The sequence below is a fragment of the Sus scrofa genome, chromosome 1 (genome assembly GCF_054392235.1).
Source record: "Sus scrofa isolate SSC_HxYL_T2T_F1_AM1 chromosome 1, Sscrofa_HxYL_maternal_Yorkshire_Landrace_v2.0, whole genome shotgun sequence".
Taxonomy (NCBI): domain Eukaryota; kingdom Metazoa; phylum Chordata; class Mammalia; order Artiodactyla; family Suidae; genus Sus; species Sus scrofa.
Window position 1 is genome coordinate 116,120,264 of NC_139383.1, and position 12,317 is coordinate 116,132,580.

A 12,317-nucleotide genomic window follows, 5' to 3' on the forward strand; every position below is an offset into this window, starting at 1 on the left:
TTACCCTCCATCTGACTCACCACCTGGGCAGGAAGGCAGTGGTTGTCCTTTGCTTCTTTATCAGCTCTCTATCGCCACAGGAATGCCGCCTGACACAGAACTGCAAAACCCATGGCATAAAGCCATCATCGTTCATTTTTGCCTAGGAGTCTGTGGGTCCGCTGGGCAGTTCTGCTGATCCAGGCTTCACTGCAGGGGTCTCAGCTGCAGACTGACTTCACTGCAGTCAGCACCAAGATGGCCGGGGTGGGTTACCCAGGCTGGCCTGGGCTTGGCCTCTGGTGGCCAGGCAGAGCTCCGAGAGAATGAACAAAGCACACAGCTTCTTGAGGCCTGAGCTACCCCTTCTGCCACATTCAGTTGGTCAAGGCAAACCCCCAGACCAGCCCAGATCCAGAAAGGCACCCAGACTCCACTTAATGCTGGGAGAGGCTGCAGAGTGGCATTGCTGGGGGTTGGGAAGGTGGGAGGGGAAGAACTGGGGCCAGTGTTGCAGCAATCAGTCTGTCTCAGGTCGCCTCTGTGGAGCTGCCTTGCTTCCTGGGGACACCTGCTTCCTGTAAGCCTCAGTACCCTCTGCTCCCTGCTCTACACGCTTGCTCTCTGGCTCTCATTTGTATTGAGGAGCAGAGTGGCCACAGAGGAGTATTTAAATGGCTCTCTTCCCAAGGGGAAGAGGGGCAGGTCGGTCTGGCAGGAGTTAAGCCTTCAGCTGACCTGATTAAGCCAAGGCAGGCGGCCTTCAGCATCAGTCAGCACAGGAGGGGAGCCTGGGGGCAGGGCAGCCAGCCTGGGGGAGAGAGTAGTCTCAGAAACCATACCAAGAAAAACCCTTCTCTTCCTGCACCAGAGACTCGTGCTCCTTCCGGATACATCTTCAGGCTTGGCTCCCCATTGCCCCGCCTCAAGCATTTTCAGACATCAGGTTGTACTGGTAGAGCCAGGATCCCCCTCACCCTCCCACAGGTCTCTGCAAGGACCTCTTTTTGGCCCACATACTTGTGGTTTCCGGGGAGGAGGGCCGTAAGGAAAAGCCCATTTTCGCAGGACTCTGGGGCTAACTGGTCGACCTGGGAGATGGTGCTGGGCTGTAGGGGAGGTGTGTCATGGGAGCTGGAGGGGAAGGACGAGGATGGGGAGCGGAGGGGGCAAAGTGGAACTGCCAGATGCCTGGAGGACTGGGACAGGTCAGAAAGGTCATGAGAAAGAGGCAACAAGTGGAGAGGAAATGGGAGAGATGGAAGTTTAAAAATCAAATCTGAAAGGTCGGAGATGAGAAGACAAACCAAAGGAGGCGGATGCTTCCAGACCCAGGAGACCAGATCGTACCACACATGCCCTGCTGCCAACTCGCACTCAGCACCTGCTCAGACCATTTTCACCAACAGATAATTCACGACCCCTGCCAGGTGGTCCCGGCAGTTAAAGACCCTACTCCCAAACCCTGAAGCGTCCCGTCTGGAAGGGAAGAGAAGCCCCGGTTCCATTTCCCATTAGGCTCATGGGTAAGTTATGTCCCAGAGAGGCGCCAGCTCCATGTGGGACTGAGAGGCAGATGGAGTCACAATAGCAGCTTCAACTGCTAGCCACTGACAACCTCCACAGTTCTTCTGACCATCGAGGAAATGTCACTGAGAAAGACAGCATTTGCCTTTCATTTGGGAAAATAAGTCAACTGGTTCGGGGCAGAGGGAGAGGATGGTCCAGTAGAAGGCGGATCGTCAGAGGATGGAAGGGCCCCAGGCATCAGCTTCTGTTTGGTTTCCTCAAGGGAGAGGAAGGCAGCACGGGGATCACACCCAGGTCACACGGCTGGTGACAGCCAGAGCTGGGTTTGACCTTAGCTTGGATGGGAACTGCCCTGCCTATTTTGCTCTTCCCCCTCTAGTTGCCTCAAGAAAAATAAAACTACAGAGTCTTTTCTTTCAAGTCTTAGGCCTGTAATTCGTTTCCAGGAGATATTTTCCCTTCTTGTTAATTGAGGCAGCTGTGCAGGAACCAGAAGAACCCTCCAGTGCTCATAAATTCTGCAGCAAATCATGAGATGGGGTCGGATTCCCCCAAAGCAGGTGAGAGCACTTCAGGCCTATACAGTCAAGGTTGCTCAGCAGGGGCCTGAGTCCATGGGGCAGAATCCCAGCAGCGAGGGAGCTTCAGCTCTAGAGCAGGGAGGCCAAAGTTGGACCCAGTGTTGGGTGCCTCTTACTTCTCGACTCCTCAGGATGAGGGAGGCTGGGAGGGGGTTTCCAGGCCTGCTTCTCAGCCCCAGCACTAGTCATGTCACCCTAAACAAGTCCGTGATCCTTCACTGATGATAAAATGGGGATCCACGGAGTTCCCTAGTGGCTCAGTGCGTTAATGATCTGGCGTTTTCACTGCTGTGGTTTGGGTTGCTGCTGTCATGCAGGTTGCATCCCTGGCCTGAATACTTCCACATACCCAGGGCACAGCCAAAAAAAAAAAGGACTCCACACCTCTGCCCTGCCTTCCTGTCAAAGTTGTGGTAGAAAGAAAGTGCCGATGGGGGCCCAGATGTGGGTGCAGCTTAGGCTCACCCACGTGGCCTCCTGCTACCCACGTGTGAAAACCAGCAGCCCCAGATGCTGACAGGAGCCTTGGCGTTTTGTGACTCAGAGTTGAGGAGCGAGTTATGGGAGGAAGAAGATGAGAAGGTTTCTTAAAGAGCTGAAGCCACTGTACCTGTGGAAAGGGGCATCGGTTCAAGTGTAGTCCCAACTTGTAACTGTCCCCCCATGCCCTGCAGACACAGCTGAGGCCACTCTACCCGTGTCCAGACACAGACCCTCCCAGGGAAGACCAAGGGGAAATGCAGGTAGCAGACAGGGGACAGGGGTGGCGCTCTGCCTGCCCCCCACCACCACCCTGCCTTTCCCCTGCCTGCCTTCCCCTCCCCCATGCTTCCCACAGTTCCCTACCCCCTAGCTTGCAAATACCAAAGACCTTTATCTCAAAGAGGAAAATTAGTCATGGGTAAAGATGGGCCTTTTCTGTCAGAGAAACCACACAATCACTGATCTTTGTGGTCGGCACCAGGGCCCACCCAGGCTGTGGGCCGTTCGTGAAAGGAAAGCCCAGCATGATGCATCGCTTTTCGTGGCCTCCTTAATATTTTTCTCGAGTCTCTGGTACGGTTCCTCACCCTGTCTCACTGCCCTCCTGATGGGAAGGACTTCTGGCTCTTGAGCCTGCCACCTGCCCGACTGCATGGCTTTGTAGTGCCTGTGCACCGGCACTGGACAGAGCTGTGGCGTGTCCTCCCAGGCACCCGAGGACAGCTGGGCTCCTGAGGACACCCAGGAGCACCCTGACCATGGGGGGAGCAGGGAGGGAAGACCAGTGGTAGAGAGAAGTGCTTCTCTCCTTTCAGGTTTAGAAAGTTCAGCCCCAGGGAAGTGGCACGTCCTTGGAGATGCTCTTTCTTTGTCCTATTTCTGACCCTCTGAGAGAGAAAAATCACAAAGGCCACCAGGGAAAAGATGAGCTGGCATCTCAAGATCTTGGGGTGGGCTGATGCTTTGAACCTGAGCTGCCCTTATTATTATTTCATCCTGGGAACCCAATGGTTTGAAAAATGTGTCCACCTAAGACCCTGCTTGTCTTGGGCAGTGGTTGTCACCTCTGTGTACACCTGCCAGTTCCAGGTGTGTACACCTCTCCTGGTCCACAGGAGACAGCCAGTGTTCTCCCTCTGAGTTGACATTGTTTCTGCCCCCCAAAAGGGGGAGAGGCACCAGAGCCTCAGTAGGTAGCCTCATTGTAGGTAGACAAAGATTTCTCCCAGTCTTTGAAATAGAAATGCTCTCAAAGCTGCACAGCTCACACAGGGGCCACTTTCCCATGAGAGGAAGAAAGGTCAAGAATGGCTAGGGCTTTCCACATCCTTATCCGCACCTCCCATCAGGCCACACAACCCCCCATGGCATCCCCTCCCTGCTCCCATCCTAGAAGAGGGAGCAGAAGAGGCAGCTCCCAGGGCCCAAGGAGCCTAGACTAACCTCGCACCCTCCAGGGCCAGAATTTACTTTGAGTGGCAAGGTCTCAGCCGAGGCTTACTCCACCCACACCGCTATGAACACTACCTGCTAGGTTTCTAACATGTGTTCCTGGGCTGTAGGGAGCTAATGGGCATTTCCCTTGCTGTTTTGAAATGAGTGTTTGCCGCTATCGTGTAATGTTTTAACACCAAAACCATTTCCACTCTGACTGTGCCTCTGGGAATACCGGGCTTCACACCTTGTCTAAGAGATTCAGAGGTTCCCACTTTCATAGCAGCGCAGATCACTTGCTCTGTCTTACTTTTTTTAAAGACTTTCCTTTTTTTTTTTCCCTCTCTCTCTCTTTTTTAGGGCCAAACTGGAGGCATATGAAAGTTCCCAGGCTAGGGGCCAATCAGAGCTACAGCTGCCAGCCTACACCACAGCCACAGCAACGCAGGATCCGAGCTGTGTCTGTGACCTACACCACAGCTCATGGCAACGCCGGATCTTTAACCCACTGAGCGAGGCCAGAGATTGAACCCGAGTCCTCATGATGGATGCTAGTTGGATTCGTTACCGCCGAGGCACAATGGGAACTCCTTTCTTAGACTTTCAGAGCAGGCCTTTGCCCTCTTGTTTTTTCGTTCCTTCAGCTCCTGACCAGCTGCTTTTGTGTGTAAGGATCATGGCGTTGTCACTGCCAGTTGTTAGGACTCTTGGCAGGTTATATACGTGCTGCTTTGTTATTTTGGGCTTTTGGGCTTGAGGTACATTGACAGACCACAGGCTGTACACAGCTTTGATTTTGTTGGAGTGGAATCTGGTGGCTTTGGAAAGCTGTTGGGAATCCACAGGGTCTGTAGATCTGTTCTTTTTCTTCAGGTGGCTGAACATTAAACCATTAACATTTGTCTCATAAATTAGATGTGTGTGTGTGTGTGTGTGTATGATATGTATACTATTATATATATATATAGCATACTATATATTACTATATGTAATATATAGTGATAAAAATACTCCAACAGGCCAACGTGGACCTGTATCAGTATTGTCTAAACACTCTTTTAAAAGCAGAAATAAAGCATCTGAAGAATAATCAATATCAGTATGAAAACTTAGGGCTGAATATTAATCCAAAGAGTATGAATTGACAGAGGATCTCAGCCAATCTTGGTAGAAGATATTTGCCCAGATCTTGTTATCAGGAGATTTCCACACACCCCTGTTTATTCAGAAGCCTCCAGATGAAGGCGTGGCACTGGTGTCCTGGGAGGTGGGGAGAGGGAACCACAGTCCAGGCATCTGAAGTAGCTGCATGGAGAAGCTCTTGTGTCTCAGAAGCACCCTTGGAGGTTTGTAAAAGCACAAATTCCAGAACCCTGACCCACAAAGTGAAAGTCAGAGTTTCCAAGGGTAGAGGCCCAGAGGCTGCCCGACAGACAGATTCCCTCTAAGGCACCAATGGTCGTGGGTGCCGTTTCTGCAGAGGAGAAGGATAGAGAGAGCCAAGGGCTGGATTCTTGCCCAAGGTCTGCAGCCAACTTGAAATGTGACCTCAAGTCAATCACTTACACCCTCAGGTTTCTACTTATTTCATTTTTAAATGAGAATGCTTCTGCCTGTTTATCTACCTCAGGATTTCTGAGGTAATCCAGCCAGAGGGAAGGTGGGAAGGGAGCATTCACACACGTAAGCCTGTACACAGGTGAGCACCTTTATTTCATTATGCAGATGAGGAAGATGGGGACTGAGAGGTTAAGTCATTTGCTGAGGTCCCAAATCCTGAAGTTGAAGGAGCCCAGATTAGAATCCAGGCATGTCTGGTTCCAGAGCATTCCATTCCATCCAGGTACTCCTCTGAGATTTGAGAAACCAGGTGGTTGCTTGCTAATTGAACCATAAGGACCAGCAGTAGCAGCAGAAGCTGGGAGCTCATTATAAATGGAGATTCTAGGGCCCTGCCCAGGCTGACTGCCTCAGAGTCTGCATTTGAATGAAACAAGTTCTCCAGATGATTCCTGTGCACTTTGAAGCTTAGAAGGACTGTTGTAGAAGGTTGCACTACAGAGGGGAAGTCTCCAGACAAGCTTTGGAAGAAATCTTACCTGGGAAATTCCTGTGGGAGGGTAACTATAAGCCATCTCAGCCCTTTCTGTCTGGGTTCCCATTGCACAGGAAGTGTCCCTTAACTGAGAAAGTCCAGATCTCCCAAGAGAAATGGGGTTTAGGATGAAAACGGATTGTTTTTATAGGTGTGTGTGTGTGTTTTGTGTGTTTCATTTTCAAAGGTAATAAATTACTTTTATTTTTTAAAGTGAGAGAAGGAAGGAGTTCCCGTCATGGCTCAGTGGCTAACCAATCTGACTAGGAACCATGAAGTTACGGGTTCAATCCCTGTTCTCTCTCAGTGGGTTAAGGATTCGGCGTTGCTGTGAGCTGTGGTGTAGGTTGCAGACACGGCTCGGATCCCATGTTGCTGTGGCTCTGGTGTAGGCCAGCAGCTACAGCTCCGATTAGACCCCTAGCCTGGGAACCTCCATATGCCGCAGGAGAAGCCCTAGAAAAAGGCAAAAAGACAAATAAAAATTAAAAAAAAATAAAATGAGAGAAGGAAAAATCAGGAAGAGTTTAGCAAAGCCTATTTAGTCCAACAGTTTTCCTTTTTGAGGGATCTCCTGCTCTAGTCCTTTGAAAGTATTGTGCTTTCTCAGTTATTTCAGGTGTGATTCCTTTATGGCAGATAGCAATCTTCAGGGAGGATGGCCATTTGGGTAGGGGGAAGTTCAGCTCCCAGAATAGCTTTTCTGTGAGTGTTGGTCCTCAGGTTAAATCCTAAGACCTGTCAGTTTGAAGGATGTTCCCCTGATTCTCAAACTGTAGTGGCCCCACCACACCCGATGCTCCCTGCAGAGTGCGAAGTCGAAAATGGCCAGGCCCAAAGCTCAGAAGCAAAGTTCACAAACCAGGGCTTTGGGAAGATGAGAAGGCTCCCAGACTGCTAGCCTTAGAGGAAGGTCAGTACAAGAGATTCTCACCCTGGGGTCAGAATGTCCAACAGAATTTGACTCGGGAAAGGATGCCCAAAGCTGGGCCTCTGCTTCTGCCTCGCCTTTCCTGGGTTAGTTTGTTGAGGCTGTGCAACACCCCTGGATGAGCTGAGGTTTCTGTTCAGTGACTTTTAACACCTGTTCTCCTGTTTAAATTTGTATGCACTGTGTTGTATAACCCTTCCAAGTCACTTTGCTGAGACCCAATCTGTCTACAAAGTATACAAATTCCTGAAGGAGTCAAGATACCACTTGTCGTCAGCATCCCAAACATTCACTTATGTCCGTGGCTCCAAAAGAGCCAGTCAGAAGTATCACACAGACCTGATCCCTGCCTTCTAGCGACTTGTAGGGTCGGCAGAGGTAGGGGCCCATACGTTAATGTCCTGGCTGCGTGTGACCCCAGATGTAGTACTGCGTCAGGGACTCTGCATCTACCACTTGACATGTCCAGGGCCTGAGGACTCTGTCTTGGTAAATCTGGGTTCTCTGCCACCCTCAGTCCTGATCTCCTTGTAGTGGCTTCATTTCAGACCAACCAAGTTAGAACTAGTTAAGCCAATTTTTTTCATAGTCTTTTCCCTCCCTGTTTGATTTAATTTTTTTGTTTTTCAAAAGTCTGAAAGAAGAGGATTTGAGTTGGGATGACACCATCCCTCTGTCACTTCTAATTTCATTCTTTTAACCATTTTTTTCAGTTCTGTGAGTGGAAGCTTTGATTTCGAAAAATTATGTGCTTTCAAGTTTTGACTCCAGAAAGTAATTTCAGCTCAGCTGTAAACAATTCTAGCGGGTGACTCTGAAAGAGGAACTGCCTAACCAGGCTTCCCCCCTGGGGAAGTCGTCGTTCGAAGTCATCGTTCTTTCACAGCACCTGATTTCCCAGATGAAGTGTTTGAGGCAGGTGGGGGTGGGGGTGGGGGTGGGGGTGGGTAGCAGGTGAAAGAAAGCAACAGCACTGGTTCAGCACTAGACTGTGTGAGACAGAGCTGCTTTCTCTTTTCTCCCTTCCCCCACCAGGCGATGCCTTCCATCATGAGAGATGAACGTGGGGAGGCTGGTTATTGACAGCTGGGCAATTTGCACGATAGCGTTTAACAGTTTACATCCCCTCTACGACTTGGTCAATGTTCTCAATGGATCACCTTCTCTGGTGCCAGTTCTCATGCTCCCACTGACTCTGTCCTTCTTCTCTTTCCCTTCAAGCGTGCAAACGCAAAGAACAAGAACCAAACAAAGACAGGAACAATTCTCAGAAGAAATCCCGCCTGGTGTTCACTGACCTCCAACGCCGAACGCTCTTCGCCATTTTCAAGGAGAACAAACGCCCGTCCAAAGAGATGCAGATCACCATTTCCCAGCAGCTGGGCCTGGAGCTCACAACCGTCAGCAACTTCTTCATGAACGCCCGGCGCCGCAGCCTGGAGAAGTGGCAGGACGATCTGAGCACAGGGGGCTCCTCGTCCACCTCCAGCACTTGTACCAAAGCGTGATGGAAGGACTCTCAGTTGGGCACAAGTCGCCTCCAAATGAGGACCACAGATACCAAAAGAAAAGGCAAAGGAAAAAGACACCGGATTCTTAGCTGGGGCCCTTCACTGGTGATTTGAAAGCACAATTCTCTTGAAACTTCTATTCTAGCTGTAATCATAGGCCAGGTGTTCTTTTTGTTTATTTGTTTTTAATGGCTATGGAGTCCAAGTGCAAGCTGAACATTAATCTCTTCGAACCGGACATTGTCCTCTGAGCGAGCGTGCTAAGCACCCCGGAAACCCCACTGGGGCCTTCCTGGAGCAAGTCAGTTTCAATGTGGTGTCAGCCAAGCTCAGGATTGCTTAGAATGTCAACAGTCCGACTTTGGGTCCTCTCAGCCTCTTGCAGTCAGAGTTTCCTTGAGTAATAGTGGGACTTTGGCCTGTGTAGGGACTCTGAGTTTGAGCTCCCAAGATGCTATAGTAAGAGAAGAATCTAGCAACAAGAATGACCTCGTTTGCTTTCTAAGTGCTTAGCCTCATCCTACCATAGTACACTAACGTTCACAGCCATGACATAAAAACCATCAGAATGACAATTACTGAGCACAAGTTTTAAATAAGGAAGTTAAAAAAAAAAAAAAAATCCGAGGACCTGTTTTTCCAACTCAGGCATCTTTTTCATTGAATGGTTTAGAAAACTTTACATTGATCCAGTTTATGTTTTCCTTTTCCTTACCTCCTGGAAACCTCATGTGGTCTTGGATCCATCAAAGGAAAAAAAAAAAAATCAGTTCACTTGAGCTCAAAATATCAAGCACAACGAAGATAAACAGAGAATTAAGGAAGGTTCTAAATTCGCCGCATCTGGATTTTCAAGACGCCAATTGTGAAGTCATTAGAGAATCATTGGGAATTATGGCTTCAAGCACATTTTGCAGTTTGCTACAAATTCTGTTTGTACATAATGCAGATGCACACTCAGGAGGCCAGTTTAACTGTTACGGTACGTGGAGCAAATGCAGCATTTTAAAAGATCTAGATTTTTTTAGATCATTAACGTATCCTTCTTGGTTATCCATCCATCACCTGGTTCTTCCTGTTGTCCATATGATCACCACATAATACATTCTCACTCTTTCAGATTTGGGTTGTCCCCTCATCCATCCCATTGGTTAGGGACGTTTTCAGTGTTTCCTAGCAAGGAAAAAAGAAATCATTCAAACCACCACACGTGTTCCTCATAAGCGTCATCTAGTCTGGAATCTCTTCCATTGTTGAATCATCCTCACAAAACAGCTGAATAAATCTGGGGAAAACACAGCACACCAAAGAAGCAGAATACTGCAAACCAAAGACATTTATTACTTGCCATTTTCTAGCCTAAAAAATACTGTGATTACTTTTAGAAGTCAGAAAACCTCTGCAACTCCAAATGGCATTCAGCTCTTGCATTTGGCTCACCATCAGGCCGAGCGGACCGGCTACACCAAGGACATTAGCCAGAGTGGCTTTCTGGTTCCTGGCTGTCACCTTCCCACAACAAGCAGGAGAGCGCCCACAGAACCCTGGGAGATTGCAAAGGTCACCATGTGCATACTTACCAGTGAATGGCCCCAGGTGGGCACCACGGGGGTGTTCAAAGCAAGCCAAACGCTGCAGTGATTCTTTACAGACACTTGAGACTGACTTTTTTTTATGAATTACTTAATCGAAACCAAAGAAACTTTTTCTGCACCTACTTCTGCAACAAACAAAACTGTCCCATTAAAATGAATAAAGAAATAAAGACGTAAATCAATGAAAATCACCACCAACAAGAAGGAAGCACGCCAGAAAAAAAAGAAAAGAAACAGAAAAACAGCGAGACACACTGTGTTCAAACAGACCTCTTGGGACATTTTTTGGAAGCAGATTTTAAAGAAAGGGTTGAGACAGGAATAGAAATAAGGAAAAGCGTCCGTGGCTGCTGCTTCACTTGACAACTCACACGGTAATCTTAAAGTTGAAGATTGTCTTTAATTTGTGCCTATGCAGTTTTTCAAAAGAACACGGAACAGAGCAACAGAAACCTCAACAGCTACAATACCAAAGATGAGGATTTCTCACACCTTTTGTTTCAGTTCATTATCTCCTCTTGCCTGGCTTAAATACTAATAGCGCCATTGATCTGTGTAAAGGTAATCAATTTTGTTTCTGAGCAACAAAAGGAAAGGGTCATTTATTTGATTTTATTGTTTCCCTTTAACTTTGTTTTACGGCTTTCTACCCAACATGGAATCTCTCAAGAGGTTCCATGGACTCTAAGTTTAGGATGTTGGGATACTGAACACTTCTCTCTGCTCTGCAGAGGGTGGGGAATACCGTTGTCACTTGAATGTTCTTTTGCTTAACCCTTAGTCTTGGTTCCTTCTATGTTCAGAGTCTCATCATCAGGGGAGGAGAGGGGAGTAGGGGTCAGGGGTAGGGGTCTTGGTGACACATCCTCTCCCGAGCCACAGAACCAAAGAATTTATAGAGGAAATGACGAGCCTCGTCTTCATGTTATTGCTACATCCTAACAGGGCTTCATTTGGGGGTGGGGGGAAACATGTAAAAATAATTGTCAGTTTCTACTTTTCTATTAGCTTTTTAAAAATCAGCTGTAAAGTTGCATTTCTAAAGAAAGATATATATATAATATATGAATACATATATAGATTCAACTTGACATTGGTAATAACCCCAAATTATTGCTGTCCAAATTCATGTCTTGTTTTTATCAAGTGCTTCATTTCTTAAGTATTCAATTCAGAATTTTGCTCATTTCTCCTACCATCCCAGAGCACATTTGCTGCTGTGGATGATTTGGAGTATTCGGATTTCTGCAAGAATTCCTGGGAAAGGTTGAAAGTCCAGTTCAAGCGTTTCACTATTCAACCTGTTGATGAAGGAATCCATGGTAGAAGTGAGTTTTATTTGTGTTTTGAGTCATCTCTGTTCTATGCCTCAACCATGATCAAGGTGGTGAGTGAGGTCCATCAAACAGACCTGGGCCGTGGCCAGTGGGGTGCTCGTCTTCTGTAAGTGCTGGGAAAGCTTGGTGGTCCATTCCCACCAGTTACAGAGATGAGACCAGCCCAGAAATCTGTTCTCCAGGAACTTGCCTGCGTGTCCCATCAGGGTGTTCCAGATCCCCCTCAGTGAGTAGATCCACCAAAGAGACTTCTCATATGGGAAGTCCAACTCCTGCTGCAGTGGGTTGATCAGGTTTCCTCAGGGTGGTAATTACCAATTCGTTTAGACAAGCCTGTGTGCAACCACAGCTGGCACTGGGGTGAGGCAGTGGTGTTGGGGGGTGGAGTGGGGTCTCAGTCCTGGAGAGAAAACACAAAGCAGGGTTTGGGGAGAATCATGGAGTTCTGCCCTTGGGAGCCCCATTGTCCATTGTGCCACCTCCTTGCTCCCACCATGCATGTCTCCCTTTGCAAGGGCAGCAGCCATGGAGCCATGACAGAGACTTTCCATGGCTTTTATAATTCTTCCTACCTGGGGATGTTCCTTTGACTTTGCCCTGTGTCTTTTTGTCTCTTGTTCATACTCCATGTCTCCTTTGTCAAATGACCAAGAAAAGAGCATATTTCAGCACGGGAACATTCCTATGGGTTGGTAAAAATGAATTTCACCTTGGGTATTTCTAAATGAATGCTTGTGACTCGTGGCCAGTGGAAATGGTTGTTCTTCTCGAGATTGGATTGAGGAACCAAACCTGCTTGGTGTGGTTAGTGATTCTTTGGCATGCTAATCTCAGCATTTGG

General features: G+C 48.2%; 1 protein-coding gene across 1 annotated transcript in view; it reads left to right on the forward strand.

Annotated features, from left to right (window-relative positions):
* The window catches only part of ONECUT2 (one cut homeobox 2), a 46,990-nt gene extending 37,680 nt beyond the window's left edge, over positions 1–9,310 (forward strand). The window contains exon 2 of the mRNA XM_021093679.2: positions 8,255–9,310. Within this exon, the coding sequence (XP_020949338.2) occupies positions 8,255–8,541 (287 nt within the window). The 3' untranslated portion in view covers positions 8,542–9,310. The remainder of the gene's footprint in view (positions 1–8,254) is intronic.
* Positions 9,311–12,317: the final 3,007 nt, after the last annotated feature.